Genomic DNA, 23,645 nt, shown 5'->3' on the forward strand with positions numbered 1-23,645 from the left:
TCCCTCCCCACTTCTGTGATTTATCTGCCACGTTACTTTGGTTTCAATAATTGCCAGCAGCGGCTGCCTCCCGTTTTTTCTCTGGTTCCAGTCCTACCCAGCGCCAACCCACAGCTCTCTGGGTGGTACCATTTGTTTAACACAGAGCCATCGAGTCATACAGCACAAAACAACCAGCCCAGAATCCCAAACTCAACCAGTCCCAACTGCCTGCTGCTGGCTCCATATCCCTCCAAACCTTTCCTAGCCATGTACATCTCCAAATGTCTTTAAACTGTATCCACCATCCACCACTTCCTCTCAAAGTTCATTCCCACACACAAATCACGCTCTGTGCAAATAAAAACAAAGCTGCTCCTCATGTCCTTTATAAATCTTTCCCCTCCTGCCTTAAATATGCCCCAAGCTTTAAAATCCCCCATCCTAGGGGAAAGACATCTGCCATTTGCCTTACCTATCCTCCTCGTGATTTTATGAAACTCTATAAGGTCATCCGTTAACCTCCTACACTGCAGTGAGAGGCCTATCCAGCCTTTCCCCATAATCGCAGATCCTCCAATCCCAGCACCATCGTGGGAAATCTTCTCTGATTGCAACTCCAGCCTAATAATCTCCTTCCTGTAACGGGGAGACCAGAACTGGACACAGTATCCAGAAGAGGCCTCACCAATGTCCTGTACAACCTTAACCTAACGTCCCAACTTCTGTACTCAGTGGTCTGAGCAATGAAGGCAAACATGTGAAACACCTTCTTAACCCCCCTACCTGGGACACAAACTGGAAAGAATTATGTAACCTGCACCCCTAGGTCTCTCAGTTCGCAACACTACTCTGGCCTACTTGTAATTAAGTCCTACCCTGGTTTTACCAAAGTACAGTACCTCACTTTTATCTGAATTAAACTCCATCTGCCCCTCCTCAGCCCATTGACCCAACTGATCAATATCCCTTTGGAATCTTAGATAACCACCTTCACGATCTATTATAGCACCAATTTTGGTGTCATCCACAAACTTACGAAGTATACTTTCTATACGCTCATCTAAGTCATTTATACAAATGACAAACAGAGGTGGACCCAGCACTGATCCCTGTGGAACACTTGCTGGTCACGGGCCTCCAAACTGAAAAACAACCCTCTACTCTTACACTCTGTCTCCCTCCTTTAAGACAATTATGGATTCAATTGGCAAGCTCACCTTAACTTTACTAATTATTCTACCATGTGGAACTTGTCAAAGGTTTCACTGAAATCTAGGTAAACAGTATCTACTGTTCTGCCCTCATCAGCTTTTTTGGTTACTTCCTCAAAAGACTCAATCAAGTTTGAGAGACACCATTTCCCTCACACAAAAAACATGCTGACTATCCCTAATCATTCCCTTGCCTCTCCAAGTACAGGTAAATCCTTCTTTCAGAATCCCCGCCAAAACTCACCCACCACCAACTGTCCCCCTTGCTGACCACTCCCCCTCGCTCTCTCTCTCACTCTGACAGTGCGCTCACTCACGCTGCCCTCTCTCTCTCTCTCTCTCTCTCCTCTTTCTCCTCTCTCCCCCTCCCCTCTCCTCACCCCCCCCTCTCTCCCCCCCTCTCCCCCCCCCCTCTCTCCCCCCCCTCTCTCCCCCCCCCTCTCTCCCCCCCCCTCTCCCCCCCCTCTCTCCCCCCCTCCCCCCCCTCTCTCCCCCCCCTCCCCCCCCTCCCCCCTCCCCCCCTCTCCCCCCCTCTCCCCCCCCTCTCTCCCCCCCCGCTCTCCCCCCCCTCTCCCCCCCCCCTCCCCCCCCTCCTCTCCCCCCCCTCTCTCCCCCCCCTCTCCCCCCCCCTCCCCCCCCCTCTCCCCCCCTCCCCCCCTCTCTCCCCCCCCCTCCGCCCCTCTCCCCCCCCCCTCTCCCCCCCCCCTCCCCCCCTCTCCCCCCCCCTCTCCCCCTCCCCCCCCTCTCTCCCCCCCCCTCTCCCCCCCCCTCTCCCCCCCCCCTCTCCCCCCCCCTCTCTCCCCCCCCTCTCTCCCCCCCCCCCTCTCTCCCCCCCCTCTCTCCCCCCCCCCCCTCTCTCCCCCCCCCTCTCTCTCCCCCCCCCTCTCTCCCCCCCCCCCCCCCCCCCCCTCCCCCCCCCCCCCCCCCCCCTCTCCCCCCCCCCCCTCCCCCCCCCCCCCCACACCCCCCCCCCCCCCCCCCCCCCCCCCCCCCCCCCCCCCCCCCCCCCCCCCCCCCCCCCCCCCCCCCCCCCCCCCCTCTCCCCCCCCCCCCCCCCCCCCCCCCTCTCCCCCCCCCCCTCTCTCCCCCCCCCTCTCTCTCCCCCCCCCCCCTCCCCCCCCCCCCCCCCCCCCCCTCTCTCACCCCCCCCCTCTCTCTCCCCCCCCCCTCTCCCCCCCCCCCTCTCCCCCCCCCTCTCTCCCCCCCCCTCTCTCCCCCCCCTCTCACCCCCCCCCCACACCCCCCCCCACCACACCCCCCCCCACTCTCCCCCCCCCCCTCACACCCCCCCTCCCCCCCTCCACCCCCCCCACTCACCCCCCCCCTCTCCCCCCCCACTCTCCCCCCCCCCCCCTCTCTCCCCCCCCTCTCTCCCCCCCTCTCACCCCCCCCCCCTCTCACCCCCCCCCCTCTCTCCCCCCCCCCCTCACACCCCCCCCCTCTCACCCCCCCCCCTCTCTCCCCCCCCCCACACTCCCCCCCCCCCTCTCTCCCCCCCCCCCCTCTCCCCCCCCCCCTCTCCCCCCCCCTCTCCCCCCCCCCCTCTCTCCCCCCCCCCCTCTCTCCCCCCCCCTCTCTCCCCCCCCCTCTCTCCCCCCCCCTCTCTCCCCCCCCTCCCCCCCTCTCCCCCCCCCTCTCTCCCCCCCCCTCTCTCCCCCCCCCCTCTCTCCCCCCCCTCCTCCCCCCCCCTCTCTCCCCCCCCTCTCTCCCCCCCCCCTCTCTCCCCCCCCCTCTCTCCCCCCCCTCTCTCCCCCCCCCTCTCTCCCCCCCCCTCTCTCCCCCCCCCTCTCTCCCCCTCCCTCTCCCCCCCCCCTCTCTCCCCCCCCTCTCTCCCCCCCCCCCTCTCTCCCCCCCCCTCTCTCTCCCCCCCCCTCTCTCCCCCCCCCTCTCTCTCCCCCCCCTCCTCTCCCCCCCCTCTCTCCCCCCCCCCCCCCCTCTCTCCCCCCCCTCTCCCCCCCCCCCTCTCACCCCCCCCTCTCCCCCCCCCCTCTCCCCCCCCCCCCCCTCCCCCCCCCTCCTCCCCCCCCCTCTCTCCCCCCCCCTCTCTCCCCCCCCCTCTCTCCCCCCCCTCTCTCCCCCCCCCTCTCTCTCCCCCCCTCTCTCTCCCCCCCCTCTCTCTCCCCCCCCTCTCTCTCCCCCCCTCTCTCCCCCCCCCCTCTCTCCCCCCCCTCTCTCTCCCCACCCTCTCTCTCTCCCCCCCCTCTCTCTCTCCCCCCCCCCCTCTCTCTCTCCCCCCCCCTCTCTCTCTCCCCCCCCTCTCTCTCTCCCCCCCCCCCCTCCCCCCCTCTCTCTCTCCCCCCCCCTCTCCCCCCTCTCTCTCTCCCCCCCCTCTCTCTCTCCCCCCCCTCTCTCTCTCCCCCCCCTCTCTCTCTCCCCCCCCTCTCTCTCTCCCCCCCCTCTCTCTCTCCCCCCCCCTCTCTCTCTCCCCCCCCTCTCTCTCTCTCCCCTCCTGATGGTGCTCTCTCCCTCCCTCTTGCTGATTGTGCGCGCTTGCTCTCATCTCTCTCTCCCGCTGATGGTGTGCTCTTTCTCTCCCTCCCCCTCCCCCTCTCACCGATGGTTGTGATGTTTTGTAGGGCCGTAATCTCGCTGACCTGCGACGTAGCCAGCCTAGAGGGACCTTTACCATGAGCACCACCCTGAGGCTGGGGCAAACAGATCCTTCAGTCCATTGAAGCCATCCATTCTGTTGGGTTTCTGCATCGTGACATCAAGCCGGTGAGTGTGAGCATATAGGCAGGTACTCTGTACCCAGAGGAACAGGCTTTCCAGCACTACCCTGCACGCTGCACTGAAACAGTCCTGTCCAAGGATGACAGGCACTGCAGGGAAGCTGGGAGAAGCAGATACAACAACAGTGTTTAGCAGGCATTTTGAGAGATACATGAAGAGGAGAGAATAGCAGGATACAGACCATGTACAGGCTGATGGGATTTGGTGTAAAATATACCATCGTGGGGTTGGCCCCGGCCTGATGGGCCGAAAGGTCTGTTCCTGAGCTGTACTGTTCAAAGTTCTGCGTTCCCTGAGTCTGTCTGAGCTCTCCACATCTCTGTCTAAATCTCTCTTTGTCTCCTATCTCTCTGTCTTACTGAAACTCTCTACACAGCCCTCTCTCTTTCGCCTCCTTATGATCACAGAATCCCTACAGTGTGAAAACAGGCCATTGGGCCCAACAAGTCCACATCAACCATCTCCCACCCAGACCAATTCCCCTACCCTATGACCCAACATTTCTGGCTGACTCGTGCACCTAGCCTATACCCCCCTCAACACTACAGGCAATTCACCTGACCTGCACATCTGTGGACTGTGGGAGGAAACCGGAGCACCCGGAGGAAACCCACGCAGACACAGGGAGAATGTGCAAACTCCACACAGACAGTTGCCTGAGGATGGAATCGAACCCAGGTCCCTGGTGCTGTGGGGCAGCCGTGCTAACCACTGAGCCACCGTGCAACCCCTGTCTCTAATCTCTCTTTCTCTGTCTTTCTCTCTCCACTCATCTCTTTGTCTTTATCTCTCTCTCTGGGTCTCAGTTGCACACTCCATTCCATCCTGAATAAGAATCTTGGCTCAGGATAAAGGGGACAGACATGAGGTGGTTTCTATTTTGTCTCTTTTAACTGCTTACCTCTCTCTCTCTCTCTCTCTCTGTCTCTTTACCACTGACACCTTCCCACAAACCCCCTGCTGCAGTCCAACTTTGCAATGGGACGTTTACCATCCACCTACCGAAAGTGCTACATGTTGGACTTTGGTCTAGCACGACAGTACACCAACACGAATGGAGAGGTCCGACCGGTAAGTAAACCCTCGGCACACACTCCCACACACACCTGGCTGTCCCCCAGGGAGAGTCAGTGTGTGTGTGGGACTGTCCCCCAGGGAGAGTCAGTGTGTGTGTGTGGGACTGTCCCCCCAGGGAGAGTCAGTGTGTGTGTGGGACTGTCCCCCCAGTGAGAGTCAGTGTGTGTGTGGGACTGTCCCCCAGGGAGAGTCAGTGTGTGTGTGTGGGACTGTCCCCCCAGTGAGAGTCAGTGTGTGTGTATGGGACTGTCCCCCAGGGAGAGTCAGTGTGTGTGTGGGACTGTTCCCCCCCCCCCCCCCCAGGGAGAGTCAGTGTGTGTATGGGACTGTCCCCCAGGGAGAGTCAGTGTGTGTGTGTGTGTGGGACTGTCCCACAGGGAGAGACGGTGTGTGTGGGACTGTCCCCCAGTGAGAGTCAGTGTGCGTGTGGGACTGTCCCCCCCAGGGAGAGTCAGTGTGTGTGTGTGGGACTGTCCCCCCCAGGGAGAGTCAGTGTGTGTGTGGGACTGTCCCCCCAGTGAGAGTCAGTGTGTGTGTGTGGGACTGTCCCCCAGTGAGAGTCAGTGTGTGTGTGGGTCTGTCCCCCCAGTGAGAGTCAGTGTGCGTGTGGGACTGTCCCCCCAGGGAGAGTCAGTGTGTGTATGTGGGACTGTCCCCCCAGGGAGAGTCAGTGTGTGTATGTGGGACTGTCCCCCCAGGGAGAGTCAGTGTGTGTATGTGGGACTGTCCCCCCAGTGAGAGTCAGTGTGCGTGTGGGACTGTCCCCCCAGTGAGAGTCAGTGTGTGTGTGTGTGTTTGGGACTGTGGGACTGTATCTCAAGGGAGCTCTCCTGATCAGAATGACAAACCTCATCTTGTGGAGTCTGCTGCTCTTGACTGCTCCGCACTTAATCTGATGTCCGTCTGGGTCCCAGTATATTAGTCTGATGTCCGTCTGGGTCCCGGTATATTAGTCTGACGTAGTGTCTGGGTCCCGGTATATTAGTCTGACGTCCGTCTGGGTCCCGGTATATTAGTCTGACGTAGTGTCTGGGTCCCGGTATATTAGTCTGACGTCCGTCTGGGTCCCGGTATATTAGTCTGATGTCCGTCTGGGTCCCGGTATATTAGTCTGACGTAGTGTCTGGGTCCCGGTATATTAGTCTGACGTCCGTCTGGGTCCCGGTATATTAGTCTGACGTAGTGTCTGGGTCCCGGTATATTAGTCTGACGTCCGTCTGGGTCCCGGTATACTAGTCTGACGTAGTGTCTGGGTCCCGGTATATTAGTCTGACGTCCGTCTGGGTCCCGGTATATTAGTCTGACGTAGTGTCTGGGTCCCAGTATATTAGTCTGACGTCCGTCTGGGTCCCGGTATATTAGTCTGACGTAGTGTCTGGGTCCCAGTATATTAGTCTGACGTCCGTCTGGGTCCCGGTATATTAGTCTGACGTAGTGTCTGGGTCCCAGTATATTAGTCTGACGTCCGTCTGGGTCCCGGTATGTTAGTCTGATGTCCGTCTGGGTCCCGGTATATTAGTCTGACGTAGTGTCTGGGTCCCAGTATATTAGTCTGACGTCCGTCTGGGTCCCGGTATATTAGTCTGACGTAGTGTCTGGGTCCCGGTATATTAGTCTGACGTAGTGTCTGGGTCCCGGTATATTAGTCTGACGTCCGTCTGGGTCCCGGTATATTAGTCTGACGTAGTGTCTGGGTCCCGGTATATTAGTCTGACGTCCGTCTGGGTCCCGGTATATTAGTCTGACGTAGTGTCTGGGTCCCAGTATATTAGTCTGACGTCCGTCTGGGTCCCGGTATATTAGTCTGACGTAGTGTCTGGGTCCCAGTATATTAGTCTGACGTCCGTCTGGGTCCCGGTATATTAGTCTGACGTAGTGTCTGGGTCCCAGTATATTAGTCTGACGTCCGTCTGGGTCCCGGTATGTTAGTCTGATGTCCGTCTGGGTCCCGGTATATTAGTCTGACGTAGTGTCTGGGTCCCAGTATATTAGTCTGACGTCCGTCTGGGTCCCGGTATATTAGTCTGACGTAGTGTCTGGGTCCCAGTATATTAGTCTGACGTCCGTCTGGGTCCCGGTATATTAGTCTGACGTAGTGTCTGGGTCCCAGTATATTAGTCTGACGTCCGTCTGGGTCCCGGTATGTTAGTCTGATGTCGTGTCTGGGTCCCGGTATATTAGTCTGACGTCCGTCTGGGTCCCGGTATGTTAGTCTGACGTCCGTCTGGGTCCCAGTATATTAGTCTGACGTCGTGTCTGGGTCCCGGTATATTAGTCTGACGTCGTGTCTGGGTCCCGGTATATTAGTCTGATGTCGTGTCTGGGTCCCGGTATGTTAGTCTGACGTCCGTCTGGGTCCCGGTATATTAGTCTGACGTCCGTCTGGGTCCCGGTATATTAGTCTGACGTCGTGTCTGGGTCCCGGTATATTAGTCTGACGTCCGTCTGGGTCCCAGTATATTAGTCTGACGTCATGTCTGGGTCCCGGTATGTTAGTCTGACGTCATGTCTGGGTCCCGGTATATTAGTCTGACGTCATGTCTGGGTCCCGGTATATTAGTCTCACATCCGTCTGGGTCCCGGTATATTAGTCTGACGTCCGTCTGGGTCCCAGTATATTAGTCTGACGTCATGTCTGGGTCCCGGTATGTTAGTCTGACGTCATGTCTGGGTCCCGGTATATTAGTCTGACGTCATGTCTGGGTCCCGGTATATTAGTCTGACGTCCGTCTGGGTCCCGGTATATTAGTCTCACATCCGTCTGGGTCCCGGTATATTAGTCTGACGTCCGTCTGGGTCCCGGTATATTAGTCTCACATCCGTCTGGGTCCCAGTATATTAGTCTGACGTCCGTCTGGGTCCTGGTATATTAGTCTGACGTCCGTCTGGGTCCCGGTATATTAGTCTGACGTCGTGTCTGGGTCCCGGTATATTAGTCTGACGTCGTGTCTGGTTCCCAGTATATTAGTCTGATGTCCGTCTGGGTCCCGGTATATTAGTCTGACGTCGTGTCTGGGTTCCGGTATATTAGTCTGACGTCGTGTCTGGGTTCCGGTATATTAGTCTGACGTAGTGTCTGGGTCCTGGTATATTAGTCTGACGTCCGTCTGGGTCCCGGTAAATTAGTCTGACGTCCGTCTGGGTCCCGGTATATTCGTCTGACGTCCGTCTGGGTCCCGGTATATTAGTCTGATGTAGTGTCTGGGTCCCAGTATATTAGTCTGACGTCCGTCTGGGTCCCAGTATATTAGTCTGACGTCCGTCTGGGTCCCGGTATATTAGTCTGATGTAGTGTCTGGGTCCCGGTATGTTAGTCTGACGTCCGTCTGGGTCCCTGTATATTAGTCTGACGTAGTGTCTGGGTCCCGGTATATTAGTCTGACGTCCGTCTGGGTCCCGGTATATTAGTCTGACGTCCGTCTGGGTCCCAGTATATTAGTCTGACGTAGTGTCTGGGTCCCAGTATATTAGTCTGACGTCCGTCTGGGTCCCGGTATATTAGTCTGACGTAGTGTCTGGGTCCCAGTATATTAGTCTGACGTCCGTCTGGGTCCCGGTATATTAGTCTGACGTAGTGTCTGGGTCCCAGTATATTAGTCTGACGTCCGTCTGGGTCCCGGTATGTTAGTCTGATGTCGTGTCTGGGTCCCGGTATATTAGTCTGACGTCCGTCTGGGTCCCGGTATGTTAGTCTGACGTCCGTCTGGGTCCCAGTATATTAGTCTGACGTCGTGTCTGGGTCCCGGTATATTAGTCTGATGTCGTGTCTGGGTCCCGGTATGTTAGTCTGACGTCCGTCTGGGTCCCAGTATATTAGTCTGACGTCCGTCTGGGTCCCGGTATATTAGTCTGACGTCGTGTCTGGGTCCCGGTATATTAGTCTGACGTCCGTCTGGGTCCCGGTATATTAGTCTGACGTCCGTCTGGGTCCCAGTATATTAGTCTGACGTCATGTCTGGGTCCCGGTATGTTAGTCTGACGTCATGTCTGGGTCCCGGTATATTAGTCTGACGTCATGTCTGGGTCCCGGTATATTAGTCTGACGTCCGTCTGGGTCCCGGTATATTAGTCTCACATCCGTCTGGGTCCCGGTATATTAGTCTGACGTCCGTCTGGGTCCCAGTATATTAGTCTGACGTCATGTCTGGGTCCCGGTATGTTAGTCTGACGTCATGTCTGGGTCCCGGTATATTAGTCTGACGTCATGTCTGGGTCCCGGTATATTAGTCTGACGTCCGTCTGGGTCCCGGTATATTAGTCTCACATCCGTCTGGGTCCCGGTATATTAGTCTGACGTCCGTCTGGGTCCCGGTATATTAGTCTCACATCCGTCTGGGTTCCGGTATATTAGTCTGACGTCGTGTCTGGGTTCCGGTATATTAGTCTGACGTAGTGTCTGGGTCCTGGTATATTAGTCTGACGTCCGTCTGGGTCCCGGTAAATTAGTCTGACGTCCGTCTGGGTCCCGGTATATTCGTCTGACGTCCGTCTGGGTCCCGGTATATTAGTCTGATGTAGTGTCTGGGTCCCAGTATATTAGTCTGACGTCCGTCTGGGTCCCAGTATATTAGTCTGACGTCCGTCTGGGTCCCGGTATATTAGTCTGATGTAGTGTCTGGGTCCCGGTATGTTAGTCTGACGTCCGTCTGGGTCCCTGTATATTAGTCTGACGTAGTGTCTGGGTCCCGGTATATTAGTCTGACGTCCGTCTGGGTCCCGGTATATTAGTCTGACGTCCGTCTGGGTCCCGGTATATTAGTCTGACGTCCGTCTGGGTCCTGGTATATTAGTCTGACGTCCGTCTGGGTCCCGGTATATTAGTCTGACGTCGTGTCTGGGTTCCGGTATATTAGTCTGACGTCGTGTCTGGGTTCCGGTATATTAGTCTGACGTAGTGTCTGGGTCCTGGTATATTAGTCTGACGTCCGTCTGGGTCCCGGTAAATTAGTCTGACGTCCGTCTGGGTCCCGGTATATTCGTCTGACGTCCGTCTGGGTCCCGGTATATTAGTCTGATGTAGTGTCTGGGTCCCAGTATATTAGTCTGACGTCCGTCTGGGTCCCAGTATATTAGTCTGACGTCCGTCTGGGTCCCGGTATATTAGTCTGATGTAGTGTCTGGGTCCCGGTATGTTAGTCTGACGTCCGTCTGGGTCCCTGTATATTAGTCTGACGTAGTGTCTGGGTCCCGGTATATTAGTCTGACGTCCGTCTGGGTCCCGGTATATTAGTCTGACGTCCGTCTGGGTCCCAGTATATTAGTCTGATGTAGTGTCTGGGTCCCGGTATGTTAGTCTGACGTCCGTCTGGGTCCCGGTATATTAGTCTGACGTCCGTCTGGGTCCCAGTATATTAGTCTGACGTCCGTCTGGGTCCCGGTATATTAGTCTGACGTAGTGTCTGGGTCCCGGTATATTCGTCTGACGTCCGTCTGGGTCCCAGTATATTAGTCTGACGTCCGTCTGGGTCCCAGTATATTAGTCTGATGTAGTGTCTGGGTCCCGGTATGTTAGTCTGACGTCCGTCTGGGTCCCGGTATATTAGTCTGACATCGTGTCTGGGTCCCGGTATGTTAGTCTGACGTCCGTCTGGGTCCCGGTATATTAGTCTGACGTCCGTCTGGGTCCCGGTATATTAGTCTGACGTCCGTCTGGGTCCCGGTATATTAGTCTGACGTAGTGTCTGGGTCCCGGTATATTAGTCTGACGTAGTGTCTGGGTCCTGGTATATTAGTCTGACGTCCGTCTGGGTCCCGGTATATTAGTCTGACATCCGTCTGGGTCCCAGTATATTAGTCTGATGTAGTGTCTGGGTCCCGGTATATTAGTCTGATGTAGTGTCTGGGTCCCGGTATGTTAGTCTGACGTCCGTCTGGGTCCCGGTATATTAGTCTGACATCGTGTCTGGGTCCCGGTATGTTAGTCTGACGTCCGTCTGGGTCCCGGTATATTAGTCTGACATCCGTCTGGGTCCCGGTATATTAGTCTGACGTCCGTCTGGGTCCCGGTATATTAGTCTGACGTAGTGTCTGGGTCCCGGTATATTAGTCTGACGTCCGTCTGGGTCCTGGTATATTAGTCTGACGTCCGTCTGGGTCCCGGTATATTAGTCTCACATCCGTCTGGGTCCCAGTATATTAGTCTGACGTCCGTCTGGGTCCCGGTATATTAGTCTGACGTCCGTCTGGGTCCCGGTATATTAGTCTGACGTCGTGTCTGGGTCCCGGTATATTAGTCTGACGTCGTGTCTGGTTCCCAGTATATTAGTCTGATGTCCGTCTGGGTCCCGGTATATTAGTCTGACGTCGTGTCTGGGTTCCGGTATATTAGTCTGACGTCGTGTCTGGGTTCCGGTATATTAGTCTGACGTAGTGTCTGGGTCCTGGTATATTAGTCTGACGTCCGTCTGGGTCCCGGTAAATTAGTCTGACATCCGTCTGGGTCCCGGTATATTCGTCTGACGTCCGTCTGGGTCCCGGTATATTAGTCTGATGTAGTGTCTGGGTCCCAGTATATTAGTCTGACGTCCGTCTGGGTCCCAGTATATTAGTCTGACGTCCGTCTGGGTCCCGGTATATTAGTCTGATGTAGTGTCTGGGTCCCGGTATGTTAGTCTGACGTCCGTCTGGGTCCCTGTATATTAGTCTGACGTAGTGTCTGGGTCCCGGTATATTAGTCTGACGTCCGTCTGGGTCCCGGTATATTAGTCTGACGTCCGTCTGGGTCCCAGTATATTAGTCTGACGTCCGTCTGGGTCCCGGTATATTAGTCTGACGTCCGTCTGGGTCCCAGTATTTTAGTCTGACGTCCGTCTGGGTCCCAGTATATTAGTCTGATGTAGTGTCTGGGTCCCGGTATGTTAGTCTGACGTCCGTCTGGGTCCCGGTATATTAGTCTGACGTCCGTCTGGGTCCCGGTATATTAGTCTGACGTCCGTCTGGGTCCCGGTATATTAGTCTGACGTAGTGTCTGGGTCCTGGTATATTAGTCTGACGTCCGTCTGGTTCCCAGTATATTAGTCTGATGTCCGTCTGGGTCCCGGTATATTAGTCTGACGTCGTGTCTGGGTTCCGGTATATTAGTCTGACGTCGTGTCTGGGTTCCGGTATATTAGTCTGACGTAGTGTCTGGGTCCTGGTATATTAGTCTGACGTCCGTCTGGGTCCCGGTAAATTAGTCTGACATCCGTCTGGGTCCCGGTATATTCGTCTGACGTCCGTCTGGGTCCCGGTATATTAGTCTGATGTAGTGTCTGGGTCCCAGTATATTAGTCTGACGTCCGTCTGGGTCCCAGTATATTAGTCTGACGTCCGTCTGGGTCCCGGTATATTAGTCTGATGTAGTGTCTGGGTCCCGGTATGTTAGTCTGACGTCCGTCTGGGTCCCTGTATATTAGTCTGACGTAGTGTCTGGGTCCCGGTATATTAGTCTGACGTCCGTCTGGGTCCCGGTATATTAGTCTGACGTCCGTCTGGGTCCCAGTATATTAGTCTGACGTCCGTCTGGGTCCCGGTATATTAGTCTGACGTCCGTCTGGGTCCCAGTATTTTAGTCTGACGTCCGTCTGGGTCCCAGTATATTAGTCTGATTTAGTGTCTGGGTCCCGGTATGTTAGTCTGACGTCCGTCTGGGTCCCGGTATATTAGTCTGACGTCCGTCTGGGTCCCAGTATATTAGTCTGACGTCCGTCTGGGTCCCGGTATATTAGTCTGACGTAGTGTCTGGGTCCTGGTATATTAGTCTGACGTCCGTCTGGGTCCCGGTATATTAGTCTGACGTCCGTCTGGGTCCCAGTATATTAGTCTGATGTAGTGTCTGGGTCCCGGTATGTTAGTCTGACGTCCGTCTGGGTCCCGGTATATTAGTCTGACGTCCGTCTGGGTCCCAGTATATTAGTCTGACGTCCGTCTGGGTCCCGGTATATTAGTCTGACGTAGTGTCTGGGTCCCGGTATATTCGTCTGACGTCCGTCTGGGTCCCAGTATATTAGTCTGACGTCCGTCTGGGTCCCAGTATATTAGTCTGATGTAGTGTCTGGGTCCCGGTATGTTAGTCTGACGTCCGTCTGGGTCCCGGTATATTAGTCTGACATCGTGTCTGGGTCCCGGTATGTTAGTCTGACGTCCGTCTGGGTCCCGGTATATTAGTCTGACGTCCGTCTGGGTCCCGGTATATTAGTCTGACGTCCGTCTGGGTCCCGGTATATTAGTCTGACGTAGTGTCTGGGTCCTGGTATATTAGTCTGACGTCCGTCTGGGTCCCGGTATATTAGTCTGACATCCGTCTGGGTCCCAGTATATTAGTCTGATGTAGTGTCTGGGTCCCGGTATATTAGTCTGATGTAGTGTCTGGGTCCCGGTATGTTAGTCTGACGTCCGTCTGGGTCCCGGTATATTAGTCTGACATCGTGTCTGGGTCCCGGTATGTTAGTCTGACGTCCGTCTGGGTCCCGGTATATTAGTCTGACATCCGTCTGGGTCCCGGTATATTAGTCTGACGTAGTGTCTGGGTCCCGGTATATTAGTCTGACGTCCGTCTGGGTCCCGGTATATTAGTCTGACGTAGTGTCTGGGTCCCGGTATATTAGTCTGACGTCCGTCTGGGTCCTGGTATATTAGTCTGACGTCCGTCTGGGTCCCGGTATATTAGTCTCATGACCGTCTGGGTCCCGGTATATTAGTCTCATGACCGTCTGGGTCCCGGTATATTAGTCTGACGTAGTGTCTGGGTCCCGGTATATTAGTCTGACGTCCGTCTGGGTCCTGGTATATTAGTCTGACGTCCGTCTGGGTCCCGGTATATTAGTCTGACGTCCGTCTGGGTCCCGGTATATTAGTCTCATGACCGTCTGGGTCCTGGTATATTAGTCTGACGTCCGTCTGGGTCCTGGTATATTAGTCTGACGTAGTGTCTGGGTCCCGGTATATTAGTCTGACGTCCGTCTGGGTCCTGGTATATTAGTCTGACGTCCGTCTGGGTCCCGGTATATTAGTCTCATGTCCGTCTGGGTCCCGGTATATTAGTCTGACGTCCTTCTGAGTCCCGGTATATTCGTCTGGCTAAGAATGCTCAACAGTGACATTACAGCCACCAACTCAATCACTGTACTATTTTCATCCCAATTTCTCCATTTTACCAGAGGGCCTGTGCCGAGGGAGTGCCACACTGTCACAGTGTCAGTGCCGAGGGAGTGCCGCACTGTCACAGTGTCAGTGCCGAGGGAGTGCCGCACTGTCACAGTGTCAGTGCCGAGGGAGTGCCGCACTGTCACAGTGTCAGTGCCGAGGGAGTGCCACACTGTCGGTGTGTCGGTGCCGAGGGAGCGCCACACTGTCACAGGGCCAGTGCCGAGGGAGTGCCGCACTGTCGCAGGGTCAGTGCCGAGGGAGTGCCACACTGTCGGTGTGTCGGTGCCGAGGGAGCGCCACACTGTCACAGGGCCAGTGCCGAGGGAGTGCCGCACTGTCGGTGTGTCGGTGCTGAGGGAGCGCCACACTGTCACAGGGCCAGTGCCGAGGGAGTGCCACACTGTCGCAGGGTCAGTGCCGAGGGAGTGCCACACTGTCGGTGTGTCGGTGCTGAGGGAGCGCCACACTGTCACAGGGCCAGTGCCGAGGGAGCGCCACACTGTCGCAGGGTCAGTGCCGAGGGAGTGCCACACTGTCAGTGTGTCGGTGCTGAGGGAGCGCCACACTGTCACAGGGCCAGTGCCGAGGGAGTGCCACACTGTCGGTGTGTCGGTGCTGAGGGAGCGCCACACTGTCACAGGGCCAGTGCCGAGGGAGTGCCACACTGTCGCAGGGTCAGTGCCGAGGGAGTGCCACACTGTCGGTGTGTCGGTGCTGAGGGAGCGCCACACTGTCACAGGGCCAGTGCCAAGGGAGTGCCACACTGTCGGTGTGTCGGTGCTGAGGGAGCGCCACACTGTCACTGGGCCAGTGCCGAGGGAGTGCCACACTGTCACAGGGCCAGTGCCGAGGGAGTGCCACACTGTCACAGGGCCAGTGCCGAGGGAGTGCCACACTGTCAGAGGGTCAGTGCCGAGGGAGCGCCACACTGTCGCCGCACTGGAAAACAGTGTGTGTCTGTGGTTTGGGAAGTTCTGGAGGTTAAGCTCGTGTGTAAAATGGTGAAGATTTCTCTGGTACAGTCCAGTCCAGTTAGTGCAACATGGTCTCTCAGGCTGGTTTTCTTTTCTGTTTGGATTCAGTTGCTTATTTGTTGTTTTTGTTTTGCAGTTTCTTTTGGATTGTTCATTCTTGTGTTCCATCCTGATGCCTTTGTTTGATGATTCGATCTCCTGTCCCCTGCATGTTCCCATGGTTGTGCAATGTGAAAGCACTGTGGGAGTGTTTCAGCAGCAGCAGTGCTTTTCATCGGTTCAGTCAGTTTTACTGGACAGAGCCCTCTCTGAACCACAGCAGGACCTGCCTTCCAGCACACTGTCAGCTGGAGAGAGTGGTTCCCCTCAGGCCAGTACCATCAGGTGGGCAGGGGTTGGGGTACCCTACAATCTGGGTTCAGCCTGGGAGACCAGGCTCAGGGTTCAGACTGGGGTCAGGGTTCAGGGAGAAATCCTGGGGTGAGGGGTCAGGGTTCAGGGGTTTCCCATGGATCAAGGTTCAAGGGGTGTCCCCGGGGTTGGGGGTTCCGGTGAGGTGGTGGGGGTGGGGGTGGGGGTGGTGTCCCTGGATTCAGGGTTCGGGTGTTAATCCCAAGGCCAGATTTTGTGGGGAGGGTGCTTCTCCAGGGTCAGGGTTCAGGGGGTAATTCCGGGGTCGGGGTTTTGGGGTGGAGGTAATTCCGGGTTCAGGGAGTAATCCCGGGTTGGGGTTGGGAGGGGGGTGTTTCCCCATGGAGTGTTGCACTGGAGTTCGGTGGGGGGGGGGTCATTTCTCCAAGGTCACGGCTCGGATGGGTAATCTTGAGTCGAGATTTGGGGGGGGGGGGATTAACCCCAGGGTCTGTGTTCGGGGGTTAATCCCGGGGTCAGGGTTCAGGGGTTGTCCCCGGTGTCCGCGTTCGGGGGATGTCCCTGGGGTCAGGTTCCGGGCAGTGGTGTGGTCTGGGGTGTGTGAGATCTTCAGGGAGTTAGCCTGTGCTTCTGTGAGCAGAGAAGGTTCTGGAATCGTTTCAGTGTGAATCAGTAATGGTGAGCTCTGAAAGCTCAATGACCGAACTCGATCCCAATCTTTCAGTTTCATTTCCTTTGCTTTGATGAGTTTATTTTGTCACTGTCTCCCTTTGTTTTGATCATGTGGTGAAGCCCTGAGATGACATTCAGTGAGATGATGAGAATATGAATCTTCAGCTAAGCACCAGCTCCCGATTAGCTCCATCGCTGACCTGTGACACATACCAGGGGGCACCGCTGGGGTTCAGGTGAGCAGCTCACTGGATTTGGGACCTCATCACAGGGAGATTCCCGGGCCCTTCTGGGAGATTTCCACAGGAGATTCCCGGGCTTGTCTGGGAGATTCCCCAGGGAGCTTCCCGGGCTTGTCTGGGAGATTCCCACAGGAGCTTCCTGGGTTTGTCTGGGAGATTTCCCGGGGAGATTCCCAGGCTTGTCTGGGAGATTCCCACAGGAGATTCCTGGGCCTGTCTGGGAGATTCCCACAGGAGACTCCTGGGCCCGTCCGGGAGATTCCAACAGGAGATTCCTGGGCCTGTCTGGGACATTCCCAGGCTTGTCTGGGAGATTCCCACAGGAGATTCCCAGGCTTGTCTGGGAGATTCCCACAGGAGATTCCTGGACTTGTCTGGGAGTTTTCCAGGGGAGATTCCTGGGCCTGTCTGGGAGATTCCCGGGGAGATTCCCAGGCTGTTTGGGAGATTCCTGGGGAGATTCCCAGGCCTGTCTGGGAGATTCCCAGGGGAGATTCCCAGGCCTATCTGGGATTTTCCTGGGGAAGCCCAGTGCTGTAAGCCTTGGCACCATCTGATGTGCGGAATCTCACATGTGACCCTTGTCTTGCCTTTGCTGCAGCCTCGGGCAGTCGCTGGATTCCGAGGAACTGTTCGCTACGCATCTGTCAATGCTCACAAAAACCGAGTAAGGGACTGTATGTTCATGCTTTTCCTGGTGACGGGTGGGAGTGTTAATGGAGCCGGAAGTTAGAATGGGAGTTGAAGTCATGTAGGAGTCCCCAAAGCAACAATGTGCAGACAAGAAATTAAAGGTAGATCCTTAGACAAGTGTAGGTGGGATGTAGGAGCCCACAGGGTTTGGTGCAGAGATCACTGGCCATCATTTGCAGAACCACAATCTAGACTCCAACATGTGGGATGTTGCCCAAAGGTGGGAGAGCAGGATGTTGCAGGTTCCAGGGTTTAGATCTTTCATTAAAAACAGGCAAGGTGGTAAAAGAGGGGGAGGTGTGGCCTTGTTAGTCAAGGATAGTATAACGGTAGCTGAGAGAACTTTTGACAAGGACTCGTCTACTCAGGTAGTGTGGGCTGAGGTTCAAAACAGGAGAGGAGAGGTTACACTGCTGGGAGTTTTTATAGGCCTCCGCAGAGTTCCAGGGAGGTGGAGGAGAGGATCGGCAAATCGATTCTGGGTAGGAGTGAAAGGAACAGGGTGGGGGACTTTAACTTCCCCAACATTGACTGGAAATGTTATAACTCTAGTACGTCGGGTGGATCAGTTTGTGTCCAATGTGTACAGGAGGGTTTCCTGACACAGTATGTCGAAGGGCCGACAAGAGGGGAGGCCACACTGGGTCTGGTGTTTGGTAATGAACCAGGCCAGGTGTTTGATTTAGTTGTAGGTGAGCACTTTGGAGAGAGTGACCATAATTCAGTTACGTTTAGTTTAACGATGGAAAGAGATTGGTACATGCCACAGGTCAGGAGTTATCAATGGGGCAAAGGGCAATTATAATGTGACTAGGCAGGAATTAGGATGGAGATACAGACAATGGGAATGTGGAGCTGGTTTAGGGAACAGATAGTGCGTGTCCTTGATAGGTATGTCCCTGTCAGGCAGGGAGGGAGTGAGAAGGTAAGGGAACCATGGTTTACGAAAGGAATTGTCTCTCTTGTTATGCGGAAGAAGGAGGCTTATGTGACGATGAGACAAGATGGTACAGATGGGACGATGGAGTGTTACAGATCAGCTCGGAAGGATTTAAAGAGAGAGTTAAGAAGAGCAAAGAGAGGACACGAGCAGTCTTTAGCAAATAGAATAAAGGAGAACCCTAAAGCTCTCTATAGGTATGTGAGGAATAAAAGGATGATTCGGGTAGGAATAGGGTCAAAGACAGAAGTGGGAAGTTGAGTGTGGACCCTGTGGAGATCGGAGAGGTGCTAAATGATGTTCACTCAGGAAAATAAGAATATTGTCGACGAGAAGAATGATACACGAGATATGAGACTAGAAAGGGTCGAGGTTAGTAAGGAGGAGGTGTTAGCAATTCAGGAAGGAGTGAAAGTAGACAAGTCCCCTGGGCCAGATGGAAGTTATCCGCGGATTCTGTGGGAAATTAGGGAGAGGATAGCAGAGCCTTTGGCCTTGATCTTTGAGTCATCATTGTCTACAGGTTTGGTACCAGAGGACTGGAGGATTGCAAATGTTGTGCCCTTGTTCAAGAAGGGCAGGAGAGATGACCCAGGTCATTATAGACCAGTGAGCCTTATTTCTGTTGTAGGAAAGGTTTTGGAAAGGATTATAAGAGATAAGATTTATAATCATCTAGCAAGCAACAACTTGATTGGAGATAGTCAACATGGTTTCAGCAAGAGCAGGTCGTGTCTCACAAACCTCACTGAGTTTTTTGAGAAGGTGAGCTGTGGTGTGCTAGGGGGACCTAGAATCAGGGGATGTAGAGTCAGTGTGGATAGAGCTGAGAAATTCAAAGGGTAGGAGGACCCTCATGGGAGTTATCTACAGGCCCCCAAACAGTAGTCTGGATGTTGTGTGTAAGTTGAATCTGGAGCTGAAATTGGCCTATCGCAAAGATGTTACTACAGTTGTTATGGGGGATTTCAACATGCAGGTAGACTGGGAGAATCAGGAAGAAAGGGAGTTTGTGGAGTGCCTCCGAGATGGATCCTCAGAACAGCTGGTGCTGGAGCCGACTAGGGAGAAGGCAATTCTGCATCTGGTATTGTGCAACGAACTGGGTTTGATCAGGGACCTCGAAGTGAAGGAGTCATTAGGAGGTAGTGACCATAATACAATAAGCTTCAATCTGCAATTTGAGAGGGAGAGGGTACAATCAGAAGTGACAATATTTGAGTTGTATAAAGGGAACTATGGAACTATGAGGGAGGAGCTGGCCAAAGTTCAATGGTGCAATACCTTAGCAGGGATGACAGTGGAGGAACAATGGCAGGTATTTCTGGGTATAATGCAGAAGTTGCAGGATCAGTTCATTCCAAAAAGGAAGAAAGATCCTGGGAGGAGGCATGGGTGGCCGTGGCTGACGAGGGAAGTTAAGAAACATATAAAGTTAAAAGAGAAAAAGTATAACATAAGTGGGAAAACGGTGGACTGGGAAGCTTTTAAAGAACAAAGCAATCTCCCTGAGGTAACAGTGGCTGAAGGACCTGAACTTAAGGGAATTTATATTTGCCAGGAATTGGTGTTGAAGAGACTGTTAGGTCTGAAGGTTGATAAGTCCCCAGGGCCTAAGACCATAAGACATAGGAGTGGAAGTAAGGCCATTCGGCCCATCGAGTCCACTCAGCCATTCAATCATGGCTGATGGGCACTTCAACTCCACTTACCCGCATTCTCCCCGTAGCCCTTAATTCCCCGAGACAACAAGAATCTATCAATCTCTGCCTTGAAGACATTTAGCGTCCCGGCCTCCACTGCACTCTGCGGCAATGAATTCCACAGGCCCACCACTCTCTGGCTGAAGAAATGTCTCCGCATTTCTGTTCTGAATTTACCCCCTCTAATTCTAAGGCTGTGTCCACGGGTCCTAGTCTCCTCACATAACGGAAACAATTTCCTAGCGTCCACCCTTTCCAAGCCATGTATTATCTTGTACGTCTCTATTAAGTCTCCCCTTAATCTTCTAAACTCCAATGAATACAATCCCAGGATCCTCAGCCGTTCCTCATATGTTAGACCTACCATTCCAGGGATCATCCGTGTGAATCTCCTCTGGACATGTTCCAGTGCCAGTATGTCCTTCCTGAGGTGTGGGGACCAAAACTGGACACAGTACTCCAAATGGGGCCTAACCAGAGCTTTATAAAGTCTCAGTAGCACAACGGTGTTTTTATATTCCAACCCTCTTGAGATAAGAGACAACATCGCATTCGCTTTCTTAATCACAGACTCAACCTGCATGTTGACCTTTAGAGAATCCTCGACTAGCACTCCCAGATCCCTTTGTACTTTGGCTTTACAAATTTTCTCACCGTTTAGAAAGTAGTCCATGCTTTTATTCTTTTTGCCAAAGTGCAAGACCTCGCATTTGTTCACGTTGAACTTCATCAGCCGTTTCCTGGACCACTCTCCCAAACTGTCTAGATCCTTCTGCAGCCTCCCCACTTCCTCAGTACTACCTGCCTGTCCACCTAACTTCGTATCATCTGCAAACTTCGCTGGAATGCCCCCAGTCCCTTCATCCAGATCATTAATATATAATGCGAACAGCTGTGGCCCCAACACTGAACCCTGCGGGACACCGCTTGTCACTGGCTGCCATTCCGAAAAAGAACCTTTTATCCCAACTCTCTGCCTTCTGCCAATCCTCAATCCATCCCAGTAGCTCACCTCGAACACCATGGGCCCTCACCTTGCTCAGTAGCCTCCCGTGTGGCACCTTATCAAAGGCCTTTTGGAAGTCTAGATAGACCACATCCACTGGGTTTCCCTGGTCTAACCTACTTGTCACCTCTTCAAAGAACTCCAACAGGTTTGTCAGGCATGACCTCCCCTTACTAAATCCATGTTGACTTGTTCTAATCAGACTCTGCTCTCCTAAGAATTTAGAAACCTCATCCTTAATGATGGATGCTAGAATTTTACCAACAACCGAGGTTAAGCTGATTGGCCTATAATTTTCCATCTGATGGTCTACATCCCAGGGTACTGCAGGAGGTGGCTGTAGAAATCGTGGAAGCGTTGATGATTATTTTCCAGAGTTTGATAGATTCAGGATCAGTTCCTGCAGATTGGAGGGTGGCTAATGTTGTACCACATTTTAAGAAAGGTGGGAGAGAGAAAGCAGGAAATTATAGACCAGTTAGTCTGACCTCAGTGGTGGGAAAGATGCTGGAGTCTATTATAAAGGATGAAATTACGATACATCTGGATAGTAGTAACAGGATAGGTCAGAGTCAGCATGGATTTATGAAGGGGAAATCATGCTTAACTAATGTTCTGGAATTTTTTGAGGATGTAACTCTGAAGATGGACGAGGGAGATCCAGTAGATGTAGTGTACCTGGGCTTTCAGAAAGCTTTTGATAAAGTCCCACATCGGAGGTTAGTGAGCAAAATTAGGGCGCATGGTATTGGGGGCAAAGTTCTAACTTGGATTGAAAGTTGGTTGGCTGACAGGAGACAAAGAGGAGTGATAAACGACTCCATTTCAGAATGGCAGGCAGTGACCAGTGGGGTACCGCAGGGATCAGTACTGGGACCACAGCTTTTTACAATATATATTCATGATATAGAAGATGGTATTAGTAATAACATTAGCAAATTTGCTGATGATACAAAGCTGGGTGGCAGGGTGAAATGTGAGGAGGATGTTAGGAGATTACAGGGTGACCTGGACAAGTTAGGTGAGTGGTCAGATGCATGGCACATGCAGTTTAATGTGGATAAATGTGTGGTTATCCTCTTTGGTGGCAAGAACAGGAAGGCAGATTAACTACCTAAATGGAGTCAAGTTAGGTAAAGGGGCAGTACAGAGAGATCTGGGTGTTCTTGTACACCAGTCAATGAAGGTAAGCATGCAGGTACAGCAGGTAGTGAAGAAGGCTAACAGCATGCTGGCCTTCATAACAAGAGGGATTGAGTATAGAAGCAAAGAGGTTCTTCTGCAGCTGTCCAGAGCCCTGGTGAGACCACACCTGGAATATTGTGTGCAGTTCTGGTCTCCAAATTTGAGGAAAGACATTCTGGCTATTGAGGGAGTGCAGCGTAGGTTCACAAGGTCAGTTCCTGGAATGGCGGGACTATCTTATGCTGAAAGATTGGAGCGACTGGGCTTGTATACCCTTGAGTTTAGAAGCCTGAGAGGGGAACTGATTGAGATGAATAAGACTATTAAAGGATTGGACACTCTGGAGGCAGGAAGCATGTTTCCGCTGATGGGTGAGTCCCGAACCAGAGGACAAATAAGGGCTAGGCCACTTAGAACAGAGTTGAGGAGAAACTTCTTCACCCAGAGAGTGGTGGCTGTGTACAATGCTCTGCCCCAGAAGGCAGTGGAGGCCAAGTCTCTGGGTACTTTCAAGAAAGAGATGGATAGAGCTCTTAAGGATAGTGGGATCTAGGGTTATAGGGATAAGGCAGGAACAGGATACTGATTGAGGATGATCAGTCATGATCATAATGAATGGTGGTGCTGGCTTGAAGGGCCGAATGGTCTACTCTTACACCTATTGTCTATTGGCCCAGGGGTGGGGGCTGTTGAATGGAGAGAGCCAGGGGTGCAGGTACACAGTTCTGTGAAAGTGGTGTCGTGGATAGACAGGGTGGAGAGGTAGGTGATGGCCCAGTTGCCTTTGTAGGGCGGAGCACTGAGTACAGGAGTTGAGACTGCATGTTCGAGCTGTACAGCACACCATTCAGAGTACAGCGTACAGTTCTGGTCCCCCTGCTACAGGAAGGATGGTATTAAACTGAAAAGGGTTCAGCAAAGAGACTGGAGGGTTTGATCGACAGGGATAGGCTGGGGCTGGAGCGTTGGAGACTGATGGGTGGCCTTCTCGAGGTTTGTAAAATCATAACGGGCGTGGAGAGGGTAAAGTCAAAACCTTATCCCCAGGGTGGGGGAGTCCAGAACTAGAGGGCATAGGTTAAAGGTGAGAGGGAAAAGATTTAAAAGGGACCCAAGGGGCAACTCTTTCCCACAGAGGGTGGTGCATGTATGGAATGAGCTGCCAGAGGAAATGGTGGAGGCTGGTACAATTACAACATTCTAAATGGGACTAATTCAGTGCAGGAAACCTGGCCGGCATGGACGAGTTAGACCAAAGGGTCTGTTTATGTGCTACATGACTCTCATAAACAAGAGAGGGAGAGAGAGAGAGCAAGGCTGATCACACGGACTGAGGGGAATTAATTGTCACGTTCTCAATCTCCAGGAGATGGGTCGTCATGACGATCTCTGGTCACTCTTCTACATGTTGGTGGAGTTTGCAGTGGGTCAGCTACCCTGGAGAAAAATCAAGGACAAGGTTTGTACCACCCCAATCAGACAAGGTAACCTGGCAAAGGTGGGGTGGGGGGCAGGGTGCCAACCAAGGGGCATGTGCCAGGGATCACAGACTGGTCCAAGCTCTGAGTTGGGCTGTTGTGCTACCTCTCTGTGAAGGAGCAGTCTCACTTGTCTCACTCACATGTCCTTCGCCCATCGCCTGGCACGGTCTCTCTCAGTAATGATCTCGTCCCTCTTGAAAGTCACCTTTACATTTGTGACCTCCCGTTCTCAGGCACTGGGTTCCTGA

At 53.8% G+C, this 23,645-nt stretch overlaps 1 protein-coding gene across 1 annotated transcript; it reads left to right on the top strand.

Moving 5' to 3' along the window:
• Positions 1-3,780: 3,780 nt before the first annotated feature.
• LOC140453837 (tau-tubulin kinase 1-like) lies at positions 3,781-23,645 on the top strand. Its single transcript, XM_072548724.1, has 5 exons — positions 3,781-3,911; positions 4,893-4,997; positions 16,991-17,056; positions 23,283-23,375; positions 23,631-23,645. The coding sequence occupies exons 2-5, from the start codon at positions 4,905-4,907 to the stop codon at positions 23,643-23,645; spliced, it is 267 nt and encodes an 88-aa protein (XP_072404825.1). The 5' UTR covers positions 3,781-3,911; positions 4,893-4,904.

The sequence above is a fragment of the Chiloscyllium punctatum genome, chromosome 3, assembly GCF_047496795.1.
Source record: "Chiloscyllium punctatum isolate Juve2018m chromosome 3, sChiPun1.3, whole genome shotgun sequence".
NCBI lineage: Eukaryota > Metazoa > Chordata > Chondrichthyes > Orectolobiformes > Hemiscylliidae > Chiloscyllium > Chiloscyllium punctatum.